We start from the raw sequence: 23823 nt of genomic DNA, 5'->3' as shown, positions 1-23823 counted from the left end.
AATCCACCAGCCATGTTCTTTAAAATGTGGCCAGTTCTGTCAGTAGTGATGTTGTGGAGCTGTTGTTGGGATTGATATTGTATTTCATAACTGAGAACATATTCTGGTTCCTAGCCATCTTAATGCTTTCTCCGGGTGGTGTTCAATATGGAGGAATACTGGCTCATTAGCAGAGGATAGGTGGTAAACAAAATTACATGTTTTCCCCCATGCCGTGGAATTTCATAAGGTCTGGCGTTGAGATTATGGACTCCATGAGGAATGTCATGGCTGCATACCAGTGTGCTGTCACCAGTTTTGGGTCTGATGTGATGGTGGGACAAAGCAGATCCAAAGATGATGATGATGGTATCTGAGGCATTCTTGTGGCATCATACCTTACATACCTTGTAATACAATTGCTTCAGTGGTCTGTGAGACAGCACTCCTAATTTTGGCATAAATCCTAAGATGCCAGGAGGACTTTGTCAGCATAGGGGCTGTGTTTTCTGTTGTTATTTTTGATTGCTTCGATGTTAGAGGTTCCTTCCTTGTTTCACTTAGTAGTGGCCTGATACAAATTGAGACCATTTCAGGGGAGTTAAGAATGAATCACATTGTTGTTCGCCTGGTGACACATGTAGGCCTGAGCAGGAAAAGATAGAGAATTACTTTCCCAACTGATATTCGTGAGCCCCTTTTTTTAATAACAATAGACTGTTGTTACATCACTCTTTTATGGATATTTTTAATCCCAGATTATACTGAACTTACATTTCAGACACCTGTGCACAGAAAATTAGACTCCCATCTTGATTGTTTGTTCACTTGCATTACCACTCTATCACAGTTCCACTCTTATCGGGTCAGGATCAATATAAATATGCTGTGAAGAAGCATGCATGATTGACTGAATGGTCTCCTCTCAATTCATGTTTTAGTTTTATTTCAAGGCCTTGTTACCATTATAAATAACATGACACTCCAGGTAAATCAGGGCTTCCTTAGAAGAAATATGATTCTTGATCACAGGTCAAATATTAAATGACATGCAAAAAAGGTTTCCTCATCTGACATATTTACTACACTGAAATTTTTAAAAATAATTTGTCCAAAAAGTTTAATGTTTTTAATAACCACACTGGACAGCCATTAAATATGCTGTGTTTTTCAGCAACTAACAGTTTTACATATCTGTCTTTGTTGATTGCAGCTTTTGGACTTTTTGGATTATCATCCTTTTTCGTTCATCTCGTTGATTCAGAGATCATTGGAGTTTGCTGTTAGCTACATATTTACAGGTGCTGGCGAGGGTGTGGTTTTTGAGCGGTTCATCGTTCAGTGCATGAACCTCATTAAAATGATTGTCAAAAATGATGCTTACAAACCGGCAAAAAACGCTGAAGGTACAATTGCTTCATATTATTTTATTTCCGTAATGCATAAAAGTCTTATTGCTGTTGTCAATTTGATTACAATAGATTGCACTTTTAGTTCATTATTTTGTTGAAAATAATTTGCAGCTGGATGCACAAGTTTGTATTATGTTCACTTCTGTTTTCTCGAATTTAATCAATGGTTTTTGTCATTGGTATGGAATTTGCTTTGCAATCTATTTGAAAGAAATTATTTCAGAGTTTAATGTGTCGTCTGAAGCACATGCAGTATAAATCATGGAATCAATTTTAGAGGAAGATACTTTGTAAATTAAACTAATCATCTTCTTTGAAGACAGTTTCTTTATAATCACCTAGGATAATGTGAACATTTCACTTTTTCTGAGGGGAGTATTTTGAAACCTTTCTCTTAAAATACACCAAATTAATTTAATTAAACATACTAGAGGCAAATAGATCGTTTTGTTTGTGGTCTGCATTTTTCATAATGCATTAAGTTATTACATCTAGTTAAAGTCAATATTTCAAAGAGCTCCAACAAGCTACCCTTCTGGAGAAAAGTGCCTGAGGTATTCAGTTTTTCTTGATTCTTACACTTCTCAATTCTTCTTGCTTCTCATATGCATCTTTCCCAGTGCTCCTCTGTCCTTTTTCGTAATATGTAGACTAGAATTGCATGCAATGTGGGTTATTTTCAGGTGCAGCATAACATAAATTCTCTGCAAAGATGATAATATTTCACTGCTTTTCTATCCTATCCTTCCAGAAATGAACCTGATGTTTGGCATGCTTTTCATGGTCTTATTAAACTGTACCGTTTGCGCATCCACACTCTACATTCCATTACTTCCAACCTGTTTGGGTACTTACTATTCAAATTATATATGATGTATTTTTCTTCTCACAAAAGTGCCTGATCTAAATTAGTTATTTTGAAGTTGTTTTCCGAACTAAAAGACAATTTTAAAACTTTTATTTTTTGTTCATGGAAAGAGAACACCATAAGCTACGATAGCACTTATTGCCAATCCCTAGTTGTGCATGGCGAGGTAATAGTGTACTTCCTCCTTGAAACACTGCAGTTTGTACAGTGTGGGGACACCTACAATGCTGTTGGGCATAGAGTTTCAGAACTTTGATCCAGCAACAATGAAGGCACACAATATTGTTCCAAGTCAAGGTGGTGTGCAGTTTTTCAGGGTAACTTGCAGATGGTGGTCCTTCCATACATTTGCTGCCCTTAATCTTCTAGATTATAGAGGTTGTGGGTTAGAAGGTGCTTTTGAAGAAAGCTAGGTCAAGTGCTGTAATGCATCTAGGAACTGATGCCCATTGTCCATACTGCGTTGGTGGTGGAGGAAATGAATGTTCAATGTGATAGATTAGGTATCATTCAAGTGAGCTGCTGTATCTGAGATGTGTCAAGCTTCTTGAGTGTTGCTGAAGCTACATTCATCTAGGAAAGTATTGAATATTCAATCACATGGATAGTCATAGGAAAGGTAGGAAATTAATTACTCACTGCAGAATTCCTAGCATTTGACTTGGTGTTTTGGTCTCTGTAATTCTATGGATAGTCTAGTTCACTTTCTGATTAATGATAACTTCTAGGATACTGATGGTGGAGGATTCAGCAAGTTTAATGCTATTGTATGTCATTAGACAATGATTAGATTTCTATTTTTGGAGATAACATTTGCACCACACAAGTGCCTAAAATGACTATCTACTGCTTTTTAAGTCTAAATTGTGTTAAGCTCTTGTTGCATATGGGCCTGTAAAGCTTCACTATCTGAGGAAGAGTACCTTGTTCAATCATCAGTAAACCACTTATGACCTCATGATGGAAAAGTCCTTGTTGCAGCAGCTAAAGATGATGGGATGTAAGCACTACTCTGAGGAAGCTCTGCAATGATGTCCTTGGACTAAGACAATTGACCTTTAAAAGCCACAGCTACCTTCCTTTGTACTAGGTATGACTCTAACCAGTGGAGAGTTTTTTTCCCTAATTTCTGTTGACCGCCAGTTCTGTTAGGGCTCCTTGATTCTGTACTCTATCAAATGCTGCCTTTAGAAATCAACTGTTTACTGATTTGCTGTTCACCCCCTCTTGGCAACAAGATGGGGGCTGTTCTCCACAAGAAATAGCCCTTTGTTTTAAAGAGATTCAACCAAATTTCCTAACATTAAATGTAGATTGTATTTCTTAATTTCTCAATCCTCAGTTAACTAAATAGTCTCTGTTTTTGTGGAATTATATTTTTCTTTAATTGCTTAATTACAAACTTTGGGCTGACTGTTTATCAGTCTGCCTCTTACAGATATCAGTTGCTGCGAGCTTTTAGAGAAATTCCTGTATTTTAATTTTATAAGTTTCTTTGTTCCATCTGTTACTTTAGCTTTGAGAATAAGATAAACCTATCATTGTCCTAACTTATGATCTCAGTCAAATGCTGACACAGGCAACCATTTTGTTCTACCTGTAGCCATGGGCTGCCCCTACAGAGGAAATGCTACCGGCTTGACTTTTGCACTGATGTGCTGGGCTCCCCCGTCTCCGAGGTTGGAAATATTTGGGAACCCTCCTCCTGTTGATCCTTGTCCATCTGGAAATCAGGATTGCAGAGCCTCGAACTGATACATTTGTTGTTCTCCTCGAACCTTTACAGCATGGAAACAGGCCAATTGGCCCAACAAGTCCACATCAACTCTCCGAAGAGCACTGCACCCCCGCTGCCCAGTTCGTATAATCCTGCATTTCTCATGCCTAATCCGTCTATACTTACACATCCCTGGATACTGTAGGCAATTTAGCTTGCCCTGCACATCTTCAGACTGTGGGAAGAAACTGGAGCACCCAGAGGAAACACATGCAGACACAGCGAGAATATGCAATTGCTACACAGGCAGTCACACAAGGCTGGAATTGAATCCGGGTCCCCGGCGCTATGAGACAGCAGTGCTAATCGCTGAGTAACCATGTTGCCCCCATTTTGGCAGCTTTGAGTATTGCACATTACTTTGGATATTTAATATGTACATTGTCCTGTGTTATAGCTTCAGTAGGTTGGCATCTCATTTTCGGCTCTTCGCTGGTGCTTCATCTGCCATAATTTCTTACTCTCCCTATTAAACCAGGATTGTTACTTGATTGCTAGTGGTGGTATGTGGGGTTTGCAGAACAACTAGATTACATATTGTGATTGAATACAGTTCTGTTGCTTTGCATGGATCACTTATACTGATGAGAGATGATGGGAACTGCAGATGCTGGAGAATCTGAGACAACATAGCGTGGAGCTGGATGAACACAGCAGGCCAAGCGGCAACTTAGGAGCACAAAATCAACCCACAGTACCTTCTGATTTCCAGCTTTAAGCTATCATTCTCATTTTTCACAGTGGTCATGCTGCACAGAACAGTGGGTTGTATCCTCATTGTGATGATGGGACTTTCCAAAAGAATTGTGCGATGGTTACTTGTATCATTTGGTTTCTGCCAGTCCCACCATAGACAGATGTGTCTGTTTCAGATGATTTGAGGATGCAAACAAACCTGTTTTTACCTTTTGTTTGTTTGCGCACTGGCATTATACTGCATTGGAAGTACTCCATTGAATGTTCACCCGGTTGTTGATGGGTATGGAGGAACTGCCTTACAAGGAGAGGTTCAGAAGGTTGGGCCAGTATTTGTTGAAATATAGAAGAATTAGAGGCAACATTATTGAAACGTTTCCCCTTGTGGGAAAGTCTCGGGTGAGAGGGTGTAATCTTTGAATAATGGGTTGCCCACTTAAAACACATAGAGGAATGTTATCTTTCAGAAGGTAGTGAATCTATGGAATTCTTTAATGTAGAGGCTGGATCATAAAATGTGCCTAAGGCTGAGTTTTTTTTCATTAAGTGAATTGAGGGGTATAGAGGAAAGGAAGAAATTGGAGTTGAGGATTATCCAATCAGGCATGACCTCATTGAATGGCGGATCTGACTCGATGAACTAAATGGCCTACTTTTGGACATACACATTATGGTTTTATGATCTTTATTAATGTATGTTGAAAGCATTTTGCACTGCCTGTTTTACTTCTGGTTATCTTGATGTCTATTCAAAAATAAAACCCCCCTCAAACTATTATCAACGTCATACTCCATTCTATAATTAGCCCTCCTTTATTTTCAGGCCTTTCCTCTTCTTTGCCTGGTCATCAATCATATTATTTGTTTGGGGCATTCTTTTTAAGACAATCTACTGCACTCTCCTCTGCCTCCAAACAGCTTCATACTGTTCTGTTTTTGTTGTTGGAAGTTAGTTTAATAACATTGTAAAATCATTATTATTAAGATATTCAGGGGAAGAATTATTCTCTGCAGTTTGAACATCCTATATTGGAGAGGCTAGTTTGTTCAGTTGCAGTAGTGTCCCAAATTCTCAAGTCTTGCACAAGGTACATAATTATGTCCTCCAGCATTCTCACATACAGAATTCTGTTCATTGGAAATCCATGAGTTGCAGGTAAATTGTTTTTTGCAGTGGATTAATTAAAGTTACTTAAGGTCATAAGTGGGGCTATTTTTGATGATTACACAATGTTTCGCAGCATCCTGGAATCCCCTTCCCAAAAGCGCACTGGTGCATGTACACTTCTACCTCCTTGAGAATATTTAAGGACTGTCAAATATGTTGAGCTATTTGGTGATATTGAAATCCCATGAACAAATAAATAGACCAGAAATCTTAAAGAATTGTTGATGCTGATGGGCAAAGGACACTTATGGGGGGAAAAATGTTCTGAAGTGCATCGTTTTCTATCATTTGCATTAGCTTTCACTGGATCTATCTAAATTGATAGGCTAGCATGTGTCCATCTGTATTTCATGAGATGGAAAAAGCAGGAACCAGTTGAAAGATATATTTATCCTAAATGTAAAACTAATTTTTCTCTTTATCAATTACTTAGTGATAATTGCAAACAGTGGTGCAGGGAGTGCATGTATCAATGCTTCGTGAAAGGCCTGTAAGGAGAGCAGAGACCCCTCATCTCAAGGAATTATTTTTAAAATTAGTGTTTGTTATTACAGTTGTGGAACCAGCATACATGAATTTCTGTTATACTGTTTCTTTTAACTAAATCATACTTCCTCAACTGAGATCCTGAACTGCTTTTGTTTGTTACTCCTTTGCTAATTAGTATTTGTCAACAATGAAGTTGCAAACCAACCTGATTCCATTCCTTCAGATTTTTCATATGTCTGCTAACGGGTTGAAAATTGAGTATCTTCTGGTTTTTTGACATCTGTGTTGAAATACCTCCAGTATAAAAGAGACTAAAAACTAGCCATGTGAAAATACATTGGCATATAACATGTTTGACAGTATGGATCAAATAGAAAATTGGTTATAGTTTTAATATTTTGGAACTGATTAGCAATTTCTTTTTTATTTCAGAAAGCAAACCTGAAACTTTGGAAGCACATAAGATCAAATTATGCTTCTTCAGCTATTCAACTTTAACTGAAATCTGTAGAAGGCTGGTATCTCATTATTTTCTCCTGACTCCAGAGGAATTGTCTATGTGGGAGGAAGATCCTGAGGGCTTTGGTGAGATTTCAGTTGAAAAGAAATTTGCTTTAAATGTGCATGTTTTTCTTACTTATAATTCAGTTGAAATTTCTGCGGAGGTAACATTTTGCATTTCAAGCACTCTAATGCAGCACTTCTTATACTCAGTTTAAAGTTACTGTTTTTCAATGGTTCTTAAGTTACCCAGGAGCATAACACAAATGTATATCTTGTATATTTTAGAATTAAATTTGTTCTGATTTTAGTGTGATTAGAGGGTTTTTTCATTTATTCAAACCATCATTAATTAGTGCTTACAGTTCAGTGCTGAAGTATGATGAAGTATATTGAACAAATAAATTATGTCAGATAAAAGCTTCTCAGTATTTAGCTCAAGGTTCATGTATTTCAGTTTTTAAAAATATTTTAGTGATTAGATTTTAACAGCGAAAACTAAGGTAAATGTAATTCTTACACCATGAGGTGTAATGCACCTAAAAGGTTGATGTCCTGTATTTCAAGAGGTTACCTACGTTTGCCTATTAGACAGCCCATAGATTTGGTCTCTAGAAGCCAAACTATTTCGGACTAAAATGAGGAACTACTAATTCGTTCTGTGGATGGTGAAACTTTGAAATTTTCTAGCCCATAGATCTGTGGAAGCGTGGTTATTAAATTGGTTTGGTGTAGAGATTGGTATATTTCTAGTCACTAATGATATCAAGGGACATGACAGTAGTGTGGGATTATATCAGATGATCAACCATGAACAAGAAGCTCGAAACAGTATTGAGGGTCTCAATGGCATATTAATATAGTTGGCTAGGCCAGCATTTATTTACTTGAGAAGGTAATGGTGGGCTACCACCTTGAACTGCTGTAGTCCTGGTAGTGTAAAGACACCACCGTGCTTTTAGGAAGAGTGTTCTAGCATTTTGACCCAGTGACAATGAAGAAACATTGATATCATTCCAAGTCAAGGTGATGTATGACATGAAAGGGAACCTGAAGATGATTAGATTAGATTAGATTCCCTACAGTGTGGAAACAGGCCCTTCAGCCCAACAAGTCCACACCGCTCCTTGAAGCATCCCACCCAGACCCATCCCCCTATAACCCCACACACCCCTGAACACTTTGATCCACCCTAGTCTGCACATCTTTGGACTTGAAGTCACATTTCCAATTTTGATTTAACCAAGAATCTTTGTTTAGTCCCTAAAGTAACAGAATAATGGGTGGAGAGATATGTTATGTTGTTTATGAAAGTTGCTACAGAATTGAAGCGGGCAAAGATCTCATGCACTCTTATTCTGCAAAGCATTCTAATGAGTAAGGCTATGGATTTTTACTCAAGCCCTTCAGAAGAAGTCTTAGGATTGTGCTTTCATATTGGGTAATAATTTGACCAGAAACAATGGTAACATAGCTATGACTATATTGTAACAGTTGCTTGTTCACGCTGATTTTACCACACTCACCAAAATGACTGTGTCGAAACGAGAAAAGCTTAATAAATAGCATTAGTAATTGAACGAAGAACTGATCACTGTGAAGAAGTAACTTTTATATTTGAAAATTGAAAAGTGGTGAGAACACTGGAGTGTCAGTCAGCGGAAATAAGTCTTGAATGAGGACTTGAAATGTTGAAATAATAAACTTGTAACAATTTCATAAAGAGATCTACAATTCAAATTTAGGGAATTGCAAGTATCAGAAGTCCTAAGAGTCAAGAAAAACACCTGGAACATAAAAAGGAGTTCCTCCTAAATAGGAACGGTTGATTGAATGTACTGTAAAAACAACAAGACTGATCTATTGCTTTTTCCACAAGAAAGTTTCAATAAATGTTTTGAAATCTAGTGCAGTCTGGAGAATAAAAAGGAGGAGGGCCCTGACCGGAAACGTCAGCCTTCCTGCTCCTCTGATGCTGCTTGGCCTGCTGTGTTCCTCCAGCTCCACACTGTGTTATCTCTGACACTAGCATCAGCAGTTCTTATTATCTCTGAATAAAAATGAGTTGTGTGGTATGGAAGAACAGATTAGAACTGTAGAAGTAACAAGTGGCAAGACAAACAGTGGCTCAAAACCTCAATTGGATATGGTTTAGGAATTGTGTGGAAGACAAAGTGTTGGAAAGAAAAATAAAAGGCAAGAATAAAGGAGCCATTGATCTCACGCAGAAAGAATTAAATAAGGTCTTCTGTACTGATATCGGGGAAAATGACAGATCATATTTAACAAGAATGTAATATACTTAAGTAAACATAAAAAGCATCTCGGAGTCATTTTTGGAACAGCGACGGATTTTGATCAGAGGTTATTGCATTGTGTTGTGACTAGCTGTAAAGCCCAGCCGTGAGCAGAGTAACTCTGTCATTACACAATGGGTACTTGTACAGATGATGTACTAGTTAGACCTCAGTTGAGGTAAGAGCTGTATATAAAAAAGCTGTTAAAACATTTAATGATCATTTCACATGCAGAAACAAAAAGCACTTATATTAATGTGTAAAGTTAGATGGCTGAGAGAGTTTATACTTGATGGAAAAATGTGAATCTGCAAATTTTAAGGAATAGTTAGTTTGAGATCAAATTGTTTTTGCATGTCCGATGAAAGATTGTCAGATTTCTCAAGGTCAAAGATGACTTGATATTGTTGTGGGCCATTCATTTGACTAGGCAAGTCAAAGTTAAAACGGTGCAGTAATTTGAATTGATTTGCAAAATGTGATCAACTCTTTGCAGTTTGGTAAACTCTGGAATAAAAGTGGAGCTGCAAGAAACTAGGACGTGCTAAGTGGGTGTGGTAGCTGCTGTAACTTAGTGTTACCTGTATGGTGGCCCTAAGCAGCATTGACCCAAAGATTGTCCTGCGATAACTATGGAGAGCCATTTTTGTGAAAAAAGGTGTTGTTTTAAAGTAGTATTTTGTAGCAAGAAATAGAATCAAAAATAAAAATCCACAAAACTTAGCCAATTCCAAGAAAGTGGAGATTTTCATGACCTGGAAATGTAGTTCTTGAGTGAGATTAAAGGATCAAATGGAACTTGTTAGAGTGAATAAATTTCAGTCAGTGGACATCAAATGTGTTTTCAGATAGATAATAGAGTTGGAGTTTCTGTTCTCTTCAAAACTGGACTGTGATTGGAACAAGATCATCATCAGCCATGAGGTGTAAAACTCCATGAAGTAGGAAGCAAGCAACTTAGTCATAGGACACGTGACTGCCATGCTTCAATGTAAAGAGCAGAAATCCTTGTGTGTAATCCAGAACCAGGATTATTCATTTTGAAACAGAAAAACTTATCCAGTTTACAGCTTATATATAAAATGGGATAATTGTAAATAAATACAAACCTCAATGTTTTGGAGCTGAATTTCCACAATAATGCAAAAGATATGGGAAGCTGAAAATAGCTTATTACATTACCCTACATCTTGAAGCATATCCTGTATTTGTACCACAAAAAGTTCCTTGTCCACTTTTGAAGAAATCAAAGCAAGAAGTAAACTCAGTGTTACAATGAGGAGTTAACTTGCATGTAACAAAACCTGGAAGGTGGTGTTCAGGTGTGGTTACATTAAGTTAGAATAGTTCCATTTGGCAACTACCTTCAGATGAGGAATCAAAATTGTTTACAAGTTTTATTTGACAATTTGGGAAATATTATTTTAACCACTTACATTTCTGTATTAAAACAGTGCCAGGCAATTTTCAGTGCATGAAAAGCATTCTAGAAAGATTGGTCTTACCTATCTGATCCGTTGTTTCAATTCTTTTCCCAGCAGTAATGTTCTCAGGCACTCAATCCCACTCTATCTTAACTCTTTGATTTCTAACCTAACTGATTCTCTTCAGTTTTAATGGCCTAGTGTGTTCTTTCTAGTTCTGCTACCTTCAGCCTTCTTTGATAGCTTGAAAGATTATACGTAATCTCTCTTTCACAACTTGGAATGCTGAAACAGCTTCAAGACTTCGTAAACCACTTTACCTTTTGTTGAAGAGAAGCTGTTTTGCTGCACTGAAAAGTATGTTTCTTCTGTACTGCACTCAAACCACTAGTGTCCGCTGGTCTGTATTCTTGTATATCATAAACATTCAAGATTATAAACGCTTCTTTGGTCAACACAACAGGTATCCTGTCGAGGCACGTCTACTTAGACATGGTCTGTTTAGTTCATTGTTCCAAATGAGATAATGATTTTTTAAAAATTGCTTTTGCTGAACTGAAACCATCATGTATTTTACCCCTTCTTTAAAATTCACATTCTTTAATGATTATACAACGTTATGAAGCTATCTGTGTATTGTTGCCATAAATTTTGCCACAATTGGATTTCTCACGTATTAGTTTTATTTTCGTTAATAAAAACTGAATTTACTGAATCATATGGGTTTATGCACGTGACTATCTTGCTGTGATTCCCACAAATTGATGATGCGGTCAACAGTGGGGTATGGATGATAAAAGATTCATTGACAACATTGCTAAATTATTATTCTATCTTCACAATGGTTTGGCTCCATATAAGCTTTTAATAGGAAGCGGCTGTAGACTGTTCAGCATACATTAATGCCACACCAAACAGCAACAAATATTGACAATAGGAGATAACACGATGTGAACCTGGATGAACACAGCAGACCAAGCAGCATCAGAGGAGCAGGAAAGCTGACGTTTCGGGTCAAGACCCTTTAGAAGTTTTCAGCTTTCCTGCTCCTCTGGTTGGCCTGCTGTGTTCATCCAGTTTCACACTGTGTTATCCCAGATTCTCCAACATTGTCAGTTCTTTCTATCTCTATAACAAATATTGACAAAGTGAGGGAGGAGAAGGATGACTACTGCTCAAATCAAATGCAGAATTATAATAATGTCACAGACTACACCTGACCTGCAAATTAGAGAATGTCTAGATTGACAATCAGAATCGTCGAGGCTAGGCTCTTGAGTGAACACTACACCATAATGCTTTCCTATGAGGACAGAAAAACGGAATTGTGTGGAAAAAAGAGTGCGGTAGTTACTACAAGGATGTAACCACCTGAAGAGTTGACCAAGAGGTCTGGAAGATGTTTTATATAGTCAGTTGGTATAACCTAATGATTCTGAGCAATAGGGCTCAAAGAGCTCGAATTCTTAATCACCAAGAGAGCTGAGAACAACGTTCCCTTTTAAGTTTAGTTGTTACTTCATGGATTTCAGAATTTTATGTGTGGTACATTTAAACAAGCTGGTGTGTGCATGGGGTATCTCAGCGACCACACATCTTACAGGGAACATTAGCCTTGAAGACCAACAACTAGACTGGGGAAACCATAATGAGAATGAGGAGGAAGCCTCTATGAAGGGTCTAGGCCGGAAACGTCAGCTTTTGTGCTCCTAAGCTGCTTGGCCTGCTGTGTTCGTCCTGCTCCCCACTTTGTTATCTCGGATTCTCCGGCATCTGCAGTTCCCGTTAACTCTCTCTGCACTGGTTGGAGTCATGCACAAAAGAAAATGGCTGTGGTTGTTTGAGATTAGTTTTCTCAGTTCTAGGGCATCTCAGTAAGAGTTTCTCAGGGTAGTGTCCCAGGCTGAACTATCTTCAGCTATTTCATCAATGACATTCCCTCCATCAATGATCTTCCTTCTATCAATAATCTCTCCATCATTAGCCCGGAAGTGGGCATGTTTTTTTAATGATTGTACAGTATTCAGCACCATTCACAAGACGTCAGCTTCTGAGGTAGACCATGCCCATATACAGCAGGGCTTGGAAACTACCCAGGTTTGGGCTGACAAGTGATAGTTAACATTTCTGCCATGCACATGCTAGTCAATGATCATCAACAAGAGAGAATCTGACCATTGCCCCTTGACATTCAATGGCATTGCTATTAACAAATCCTCAACTATCACTGACCAGAAACTGAACTGGCCAGCCATAATCAATGTTATGACTGTAAGAGCAGTTTACAAATGAGGAATCCTGAAGCAAACAACTCTCCGCCTGATTCCCCAAAACTTATTCATGATATAAAAGGCCCAGATCAGGAGTGTGATGGAATGCATATCACTTGCCTGGATGAATACAGTTCCAACAACACTCATGAACTTGGACACTCTTTCTTATCCTCAGTACTTACCATTACAGTCTACTGTGTTGGAATTTATGGCCTCTCCTTTCTCTATCACTTTTGTTGTTCTTTACTCCTTATTTCTCACCAGGGTCTTTGGCACTCAATCCTTGCATCATCTCTTATGCCCTCACCTCTCAATGGATCTTCTCTTCCATTTGCATAAGCAAATTGCCACCAGATTTTGGCTGTTTGTTAAAGCAAAGATATATTGACAGTGGAAGCAATCCAGAGAAGGTTCACCAGGCTTAGTGTGGTTGTGGAGGACCTTTGGGAGGAGAGGTTGAATAGGTTGGGTCTATACTCATTGGAGTTGAGAAGAATGAGAGGTGGCCTTTTTGAAACATACACGCTTCTTAGGAGGGCTTGACAAGATATATGTGGAAAGGTTGCATACCCTTCTGAGAGAGTCTAGGACCAGAGGGTCTGGTCTCAGAGTAAGGGGTCATGTATTTAAAACAAATGAGGAAGGATTTCTTCTCTCAGGATCCTGCGTTGTGGGATTTCACTGCATTGGTGAGTTTTACTGCAGAAAATTGTAGATGCTGGGACATTAGTTATATTTAAGTCTAAGACAGAGTTTTAATCAATAAAGAAGTTGAGGGTTATGGTGAAAAGACTGGAAAGTGGAGTTGAGGATTATCAGATCAGCTGTGATACCATTGATTGGTGGAGCAGGCACAGTGGGCTGAATGACTTCTGCTCCTACATCTTGTAATCTTCCTTTATGGTCTTCCTCTTCCTTTCCTTTCCTTAAAGAATTTGGCAGTTGCGGTAAATCTGCCTTCAACCAATGGAATATACTTGTTGGGCTCCTTATTAACAGATTTGAGTTAAGTTGAACCAAAACAAAGTTGCTGGAAAAGCTCAGCAAGTCTGGCAGTATCTGTGGAGCACAAAACAGAGTTAACGTTTTGGGTCCAGTGACTCTTCACTCTGTTTTCTCCTCCACAGATGCTGCCAGACCCGCTGAGCTTTTCCAGCAACTTTGTTTTTGTTCCTGATTTACAGCATCCACAGTTCTTTTGGTTTTTATTGACTTATGTTGTAATTCTTTTTATTTGTCTTCAAAGCATTTACTCATAATTTTCTTTTGTATTTCACTAGCTGTGGAAGAGGCTGGAGGGGACTCTTACAAGTACAGTTTGAGGGTAAGTTGGACTGATTACGAATTACACTTGTTGAGAGCAATTTATTTATCAAGGAAAATGTATTATTCACTATAATTAATCATCTGGTGGTCAGTGTAACTGTATTGGGAGGAATCTTGGAAGAATCTTTAGATTCCGGAAGAATCTCAGGATTAGAAAACTACCAGATTAGATGTGTTGCAACTTTGTCACTTGTGATTTTAATGAGTACACTTGTGGCTAAAATGTTATGTAATTGGCCAGTCAGTACAGATCTTAAAATTTACATCCCTGCCCTGACTGGTGACCCACCGATTCCTTTCCCTTTGTCCAATCTGAATGTAAAATTTTACTGTTTCAGTCATCTTCATTAATTTTATGCAAATAAATGTCTTATTTGGTCAGCTAAATGCTGATTGACAAGTTGTGGAAAATTCTTGTGTGTTTAGTACAGAGAGATTTATGAAACTTAATGAGGCCTTTTAAATGAAACTTAATCCAGCTCTGAAAGTGAAATTCCCATTGCAAATCATTCTTCTTGGTAACAAAACTGGATAATTAAACCTGAGAGAGGAAAACAAAAGCCCATCTTCACATTGTGTGGCTGCCCTTGTCATTGAGCCCTCATTCGACTGTGTATGGATTCAGGAGCCCTAGCAAAACTGGAGTTGGTAGGAATCGGGAAATCTCTCCACTGACTAGAATCATATTTAGCACGAAGGAAGACCACTAATGATCGCATAGTGTTCAGTACTCTACACTACTTCTCGTAATGAAGCAGCCCATGTACAAGTATCTGGAGATATCCAGACTTGGCCTAGCAAGCGACAAATAACATTTATGGTGCACAAGTGCCAGGCATTGATCGCATCCAACAAGAGAGAATCTAACCATCATCCTTTTGGATTACCATTGACGAGAAACCGAATTGTACTAGTCGTATAAATACTCTAAATATAAGAGTAAGTCTTGAAGTCCTCCAGCGACTGACTCACCTCTTGACTCCCTATCTATACAGCGCAAGTCAAAAGTATGATGAAATACCCGTTGGTTGCCTGGATGAGTGAAACTCCAACAGATTTTAGAAGTTTGACACTATCTAGTACAAAGCAACCTGTTGCATTGACACCTTATCCGTGAGCACTCATTCCTACAAGATGTTTTAAAGAGTTCCATCAAGGCTCTTTAGACAGCACCTTCCAAAACCACAGCAACTATTTAGAAGGGAAATGGCATCAGATTTTGTATACTACCTGCCAGATGGTTTTCAGTTTTTCAACAGGGATCTCTGACTGCACCTTACAAACCAATGAACTCTTTGACCCAGAAGGAAAGAGCAGCTAATACGTGAGAACACTAAAACTTATAAGATCCCCTCCAAACTATTCAACTTCCTCACTTTGAAATATATTGGCATTCCTTTGCTGTTGCTGTGTCAAATTAATGGAACACCCTCCCTAACGGCATTGAGTCTGCCTGCATGAAATGACTGCAGTGGTTGAAGAAGGCAGCTCACTACTGCCTTTTCAAGGGCAACAAATGCTGGTCCAGCCAGTAGCACCCACATCTTCCTGAATGAATGAGAAAAAACTGTCCCAACAACTGATGGTTGATAACCAGAGGATACACCATTAATGAATGGGCAAAATAAAACAAAACTGATGTAAATAACTTTTTGTTCATAACAACTGTTTAGGATGAGAATATATCGCACGATTAGGTGGTGGGTAGCAATTCAGTAGTTGCCCACAGATTGGAGTTGGATTATTACTTGGTGGAGAATTGCTACCTGAATGTGTGGAAAGAGTAGGGACATGGGACTTACTGTATCAGAGATAATGGGAACTGCAGATGCTGGAGAATCCAAGATAATAAAATGTGAGGCTGGATGAACACAGCAGGCCAAGCAGCATCTCAGGAGCACAAAAGCTGACTTTTCGGGTCTAGGCCCGAAACGTCAGCTTTTGTGCTCCTGAGATGCTGCTTGGTCTGCTGTGTTCATCCAGCCTCACATTTTATTACATCGGACTTACTGGATTGTTTTTGGAAGAATTCCACGGACTTTCTGGGACAACTTCCCACCTTGTAGATTATGCCACAATGTTCAAAGATTAAAAATCTGAAAGTTTCCAACAGGTAAATTTGCCAATATAAATAATACACTCAGTTCCTCCACTTCCCAAACTCTTACAATAAAAATGAGTTTTCAGTTTGAACTTGGAATAAAACTCTGCATTTTCTCATTATTTTGTTTTTTGTTTGGGTCTTTTAGCCATGTACAGAAGTCCTGTTTTTGGACATTTTTCATGAATATAGTCAAACACTCACCCCTGTGCTGTTAGAAATGGTTCAAAATCTACATGGTAAGTTTTTTGTTATATTTTTTAAAATACTTAGTTTAAATGTGTCATAATATTTTATCAAAGGGAATATTTCAATAGTAAGTGCTTTCAAATCTCTCAAACTAAAATTTGTAAAATGGGAAAAACCCTATTAGCACCATATTACTCAAAACCAGACTGCATGCAAATATTTTCTGTTTGTTTTACAAAATTGTTGGGATATTTTTCTGTATGGACTTTTTTAATGTATGTTAATTATATATGATATCCAAGGGTGTAGCAAAATAATTACCACAAACTAATAGCATATTAGTAGAATTTCAATTATTTTTTTCTTGATTTGTTCAAGGGATAAGTGTGTTAATGGCAGGGCCAGAGCTTTGTGCTTCTTTCTAATTGTCCTTGAGAATGTTATGCTGGGTCACAATGTGGTGTGATTGTGGTATAAGTCTGACGTAGGTATTTCTACGGTATCATCGGGAACGAGTATCAGTGTATTGTCACAGCTACAATGAAGGTGCAAAAACATATTTCCCAATCAAGATAACAGTGTGGAGCTGGAGGAACACAGCAGGCCAGGCAACATCAGAGGAGCAGGAAAGTTGATATTTCAGGTCAGGACACTTCTTCAGAAATGAGGAGAGGGAAGGGAACTGGGAAATAAATAGAGAGAGGAGGGGTGGGGCTGGGGAAGGTTGGTGGGACGGTGATAGGTGACAGCAGGTAGGGAGTGGTGGGGCTTGGTCAGTGGGATGAGGGGGACAGATAGGTGGGAGAGAAGATGGACAAGTTATGTTAGGTAAAAGAGGCAGGAGGGAGGATGTGTGGGGCTAGGGTAAGGTAGATGGGTCGGTGATAGGTTGGATGCAGATAACGGATAGTGGGGATTCGTCGGCGTGAAGGTTAGGGCAGATAGATTGGGAAGATGATGGACAGGTTGTGTCAGGCCAAGGAGGCGGGCATAAGAGGGAGGATTGGACTTGGGATGTCTGGACACGTCTGAAAGGGCCTATTTCTATGCTGTCTGCCTGTGACTCCATATTTAGAAATCATGTCCTTGTTATTTTACAGGACCGTCTGATATCGATAATACTGTTGAACTAGTGATCAAAGATGCTGGTATGTTACGGTTTGCAGCACTTTTTCCAGCTCAGTCAAGTATTGTAGTTACATCAGTGTTATTGATTTTCATTATTTATTAATGTTTTATTTTGGTGGTTGCATTGATTTGAGCATGAGGTAATTTGAGAATGGTGTGTAATGAGTTCCTGTAGAAGTAGAAAACAAACTCTGCATTTTATATTAATGTTAATAAATGAAATATATTGTAAAATTAGTTTATATTGTTGATACTTCATTTTTCTTATTAGTGTACAATGCAGTTGGATTGGCAGCCTACGAACTTTTTGATAGTGTGGATTTCGACCAGTGGTTTAATAACCAATTACTGGCTGAGTTACAGGTTACTCACATAAGGTAAGCTATTGTTGTTTAAATAAATTTAGATGGTTGGCTTGCCGAGTTGGTTCATTGTTGTTCTGCAGACGTTTCATTACCCTGCTGGGTAACATCATGAGGGCAGCTTCCGATGAAGCGCCATTGTGTTTTCCCGCCTGGTTTTTAAACTGTGGAGCCTGTTGAGCTGGATTACCTCACTTCCGGTTTCCTTCACAGTGGAATGTTTATGGGGATGAGATCTGTGTGTTTTTTGATGGCTTTCTTTGTGGAGTACCTGGCTTCTAGGAACTCCCGTACCTGTCTCTGCTTTGCTTGTCCCAGGATCTTGGTGTTGTCTTCTTTTATGCCGAGAAGAAGAGTACCTCTTCCAGACTTTCAAACATAATGGATATCCAAAAAACTGGGTCAGAAGATGCCTGGACGAACAACACGAGGAAGATACAACATGTCCTGACACACACCTCATGCTACCTTACATGAGAAACACATCAGAACTAACATAAGACTCCTATGACCGCTGGACATCAAGAGTGGCACACAAAACCACATCAACCTGTGACAACTGCTCACCCGAACCAAAGACCCACTACCCACTCTGGACAGGACCAATGTCATATATGAAGATTCCCTGCAGAGATGCTGACAAACACTATCGGACAAACAGGAAGGAAATTAACAACAAGGGCACACGAACACCAATTGGCTACAAAAAGATTCAACCAATACTCACTCATCTGTATCAATATGGATAAGGAGACCCACCAATTCAGCTGTGACAAACAAAGCAGAGACAGGCATGGGAATTCCTTGAAGCCTGGTACTGCATGAGAAAAGCCATTAACAAACACCTAAAACTTGAACCCATATACCCTGCACTGCGAAGGAAAACTGGAAGTGAGGTAATCCAGCTCAGTCGACTTCAGTTTAAAAACCAGGTGGGAAAACACAACAGCACTTCATTGGAGGCTGTACTGGTGATGTTACCCAGCAGGGGAATGAAACGTCTGCAGAACAACAATGAATCAGCTCATTGAGCCAACGAACCTCCACCCACAACCCGAGCTACAAATCCACTCTAAAACCTTAGAAAATAAATTAAGAATCTTGTGGTTAGGTGTTTAGAAACATGTCAGAGGGATATCAAAGTATTCATACAATGTTCTTTAGTTTTGTATTCTGTCTTTGCATTTACTAAACGCCTATTTGGGATCATTTGAGTTCCATTTTCTTCTCTCGTATTAATCCATTCCATTTCAGCATTATCTTTCTCAGTTTGGACAATGAATGGTCTAAGCTATGAATATTAAACACATATTATTGGAATCTGTCTTAACTGACACAATTGGATTGCTACCCTAAAAATGTGTTGGGAATGTGCTGATTCTTCTAAAAGCAGATCTGCATGTTAACAGTTTTGCTCAACTGGTAAAATATTGTTATTTATGTTGTGAAATTTTATCAGTAGAGAGATGATGACAAACAAAAAACCATGTTTAGTATGATAATCATCCATCATTTTTTTCAGTTATATTATCTTAATGCTTCACTTTAATTGAAGTGTCAAAAACTATTTCCAATGATCTTGTTGCAACACCAAATATTTAAAACTACATTTATGTTCAGCTTTGGCCTTGGGAAAGTGAACTATATGCCATGTGCTTCTAATTTACTCTAGATCACAGAAAATAAGTTGATCCTCATCTTTGGTGGTATAATACATGTTTAGGCTGATATTTGGTCCAAAAATCAATGCTTCATTTTTCAGCTAATAAATATATATTTAGAACTAAATTTTTATTGTGAGTTGCCTTCAGTTTTTCAGCTTAGAAATCAATGTTCAGGGTTGTGCCCAGTTTATAAGTTGGTACATGGAATCAACAAGATGAAATGGACCATATTGCTAAGATGACGCATTGAAGTTCAAGACGTGCTCCCATGGAGCAAACTTCATATGACAGTCTATGAACAACAATTTTATCATATTTAAAATTAGTGACCACTACGGGAACACTAAAAGATCACATTTTAGTATGTGTACAAATTATTTGTTTTTGAAAGGATTTTTCAGTGCTTCAATGATTGACTTTACATATCATGATTTAAGGTTATATTCTTGTGTGCTTTGCTTTCATGTGGTCTGATCAACTTGCTTACTTAGCAAAACTCATTTTACACTAACAATGAGACATGATTTACCATGAGACATGGCTTATTATCATTGAAACACATGTATACACATATACAACATTACAAAACCAGCCTTTCCCTCTAATACCCCAAGCAACCTTACAATTCTTGAATGCTTTTGCCCACGCACTAGTTGAAAATCTGCTTTGAGAGAAAGATATTGGAAAATATGGACTACTCTGATTATAAGTGGTCGAATTGGAGTTGAGGCTATAATGTCTGCTCCCAAAGTTCCTGCTCCTTGGTCCTGATGTTTGCCAGAGTGTGTATGAGACTCCTCTATTTGAGTGGCTTCTTTTAACTAGTTATCCAGATGATTTCAGAGTACAGTGGCTTAGCAGCAGTTTGATGTAACAATGCAATTAGCATAATTTAAATTCAGTTTCTATCTCAGGGAGGGTGTTACAAAAAGCATTATTGGATATTGTAATTTTTCGTATTGTTTGAGCGAACCTTAGCCTAGCTGTCTCCAAAACAGCCTTACTAAAACTCGGATCTTTCGTTCGACCAAAAATCTTGCAGCATTGTCTATTGAATGGGTTGTTGATAGACAATCAGGGTGAATGACTTGCATTTCTGGTTGCCTTGATTCAATTTGACAGTGAATGCTGCAAGCTTCCTGGCTTAATATCTCAGTTCCTCTGTTTCATTAACACCTATGCAATGTAATTAATCACAGTAACCAGTTTGCACACCTGTCTGTCAGGCCTGATCCATTCCCAGCACCCTGTTCAGATGGCCTCTTTTCCCAGCATACCATTCGGTTGGCCAATATTGCTTTCAGTGTCCCAAAAGAACTGTCACTTCATTTGAAAGAGACATTCCACTACTTACTTTATCCTGTGCAGTTCATCCTCCAGTCTACTGTTGCACGCATGTGCAGACTGACTGTAGGATTTTGGCTATGTTGTGACAGCATTATGCAAGGAGTAGTGGTATGCATGTATTCCAGTCCTAGCACCAAGCCTCCCTGAGCATAAACTCGGATTCCTGCCATTGGATTCATTCCTCTGTTTGGTTGGTTTTATGAAACCTCATTTATCCAATACTGCCTATTTCCATTTCTGCATCATCTGTGTCAAAGTCACAGGCTCCAGTCCGAGAAAGAACTTCAACCTTTCAGGCTAGCAGCAGCAGTCAGGTCAGTGGCACTGTGACTGGCTCTGAGGCTCAAGGAGAAAGGATGCAGTCAGACGGAGTGATATCGACAAGAGATTCCATGGCCACAGAAGAGAGACCAGGATGGTGTGTTGCCTCCTGGGGGCCAGAGTCAAGAATGTCTGAGCAGTTGCAGAACATTCTGAAGGGGGACGGTGAACAGCCAGAGGTCATTGTTCACATCAGTACAAATGACATAGGTAGACAAAGGGATGGGACCATGTGAAATGAGTTTAGGGAGTTCCGTAAGAAGTTAAAAAGCAGGAGCTCAATTGTAGTGATTTCTGGATTGTTCCCATTGCCACATGCCAGTGAAGATAGAATTAGAAAGATAGGCCAGATGAATGCATGGCTGAGGAGCTAGTGTAGGGTACAGGGTTTTCAGTTCTTGGATCATTGGGCTCTCTTCTGGGGTAGAGGTGACCTGTACAGGAGGAACGGGTTGCACTCGAACCAGAGGGGGCCCAATATCCTCGTGGGGAAGATTTGCTTGTGTTAGCTGAGAAGATTTAAACTACTTTAGCAGTGGGAGGTGGAACTCTGAATAACAGAGCGGCCATTGAAAAGTCCAGGAAAGATACAATAGCCATCGAGAGCAGGTTTACTATTTAGGTTAGCTAGAGGCACAGTAAAGGAAAGGAAAAGAAATCTGGTTTAAAGTGAATTTGCATCAATGCATGAGGCCTGACTGATAAGGCAGATGAGCTCAGAGCATGGATTGGCTCTGGGGACTGGAATGTTATAGCCATTACAGAGACATGGCTGAGAGAAGGGCAGGACTGGCAGCTCAATGTTCCAGGATGCAGAAGCCTCAAGCATGATAGAAGTACAAGAAAGCGAGGAGGGGTAGTGGCTCTTTTGATAAGGGAGGGCACAACAACAATACTTAGAGAGGATATTCTTAAGGGGTCATCAAATGATGCCATATGGTTATAACTTAGAAACAAGAAGCGGATGGTCACTCTGTTGGGACTGTATTATAGATCCCCAAATAGCCAGTGGGTACTAGAGGAGTAGATGCAAACACCTGTGGGAATAATAAAGTAGTATTGGTTCCTAAGGTTCTTCAGTGGATCTGTAGCTCGAATTGTGGATGCTGTGGTTGGTTGGCTCGCTGAGTTCGCAGAAGTTTCATTACCCTGCTGGGTAACATCGTCAGTGCAGCCTCCAATGAAGTGCATTGTGTTTTCCAGCCTGCTATTTAAACTCTGAGGTCCATTAGATTTAATCACCCGATTTCCAGTTTTCCTTTGCAGTGGTGTATCTATAGGGTCTAGCTCTGTATGTCTGTTGATAACCTTTTTGGTGGAAAACCAGGCCTCCATGAATTACCTTGCTTGTCTCTGTTTGGCCTGTCCTAGGATCCTGGTGTTGCCCCAATCCAACTGGTGGTCCTCCTTGTCCGTGTGATCCTCAGTATTCAGTACTCACTCCTCTCCATTCACACAGATAAGGAAAGCCACAGTTTGATTTGGACAACACCAGAATCCTAGGACAGGCCAGAGCAGAGACAAGCATGGGAGTTCCTAGAGGCCTGGTTCTCCACTAAGGAGGCCATCAATAAAAGTGTACAAGTAGACCCTAAATTCACACAGTTTTTAAATTCCTGTGTATTGACTGGGCAACCCAGAGTGTAAAAGGCCAGAAAGCGATGGAATTTGTCAAATATGCCCATGAATATTTCCTAAATCAATGTGTAAAGGGCTCTTCTCAGGAGGGTGCAACACTAAACCTCCTCTTAGGAACCAAGGTCAGATAAGTGACTGAAGTGTCAGTCAGAGAGCACTTTGGGTCCGCTGACCATAACTCTTAGTTTTAAAATAGTTATAGAAAAAGATAGGATAGGTCCACATGTTAAGGTGCAAAACTGGGGCAGGGCCAGTTTTGGAGCCTTCAGTCAGGATCTAGCAGTGGTCGATTTAGGTGAATCTGTTTGAAGGAGTGGAACAACTGGCAAATGGGAGGCTTTTAAAAGTGTGCTATCAAGAGTCCAGGGACAGTATTGTCCCTGTTAGGGTGAAGGGAAAAGCTGGCAGGTTTAGCTATCCCTGGCTGACGAGGGATATTGAGGCTTTTGTCAGGAAAAAGAAGGCGGATACATTGGGATTAAGGTGTCGGGCTCAAGTGAATTCCTACATGACAATAAAAAGTGTAGGTGCACACTTAAAAGGGAAATCAGAAGAGCAAAAGGAGGCTATGAGATGGATCTGACAGATAAGGTTAAAGATAACCCCAAGAGATTCTTTAGCTATTTTCAGAATAAAAAGGTGGCTAGGGAGCAAATTGACCCCCTTTAAAAGGCAGCATGGCCGTCACTATGTGGAGCCACAGGAGATGGGCGGGATTTTTAATCAATACTTCTCCTCAATGTTTACTGAGGAGCGAATCATCGATGCTAAGGAAATAAGGGAAACAAGTGGGAATGTTTTGGACCACATACATATTACCAGAGAGGAGGTGTTTGCAGCCTTAAAGTACATTAAGGTGGATA

The 23823-nt window shown here is 39.2% G+C and overlaps 1 protein-coding gene across 2 annotated transcripts in view; it reads left to right on the top strand.

Moving 5' to 3' along the window:
- Nucleotides 1-23823, top strand: part of ipo11 (importin 11) — a 417913-nt gene that overhangs the window by 112385 nt on the left and 281705 nt on the right. For both annotated transcript variants that reach the window (XM_048538184.1, XM_048538176.1), the window contains exons 10-15: nt 1193-1385; nt 6822-6974; nt 14165-14208; nt 16460-16550; nt 17601-17648; nt 17900-18005. In XM_048538184.1, the coding sequence (XP_048394141.1) occupies nt 1193-1385; nt 6822-6974; nt 14165-14208; nt 16460-16550; nt 17601-17648; nt 17900-18005 (635 nt within the window). The remainder of the gene's footprint in view (nt 1-1192; nt 1386-6821; nt 6975-14164; nt 14209-16459; nt 16551-17600; nt 17649-17899; nt 18006-23823) is intronic.

This window comes from Stegostoma tigrinum, chromosome 1 (genome assembly GCF_030684315.1).
Source record: "Stegostoma tigrinum isolate sSteTig4 chromosome 1, sSteTig4.hap1, whole genome shotgun sequence".
Lineage (NCBI taxonomy): Eukaryota > Metazoa > Chordata > Chondrichthyes > Orectolobiformes > Stegostomatidae > Stegostoma > Stegostoma tigrinum.
This window is presented reverse-complemented; position numbering and strand designations above follow the sequence as displayed.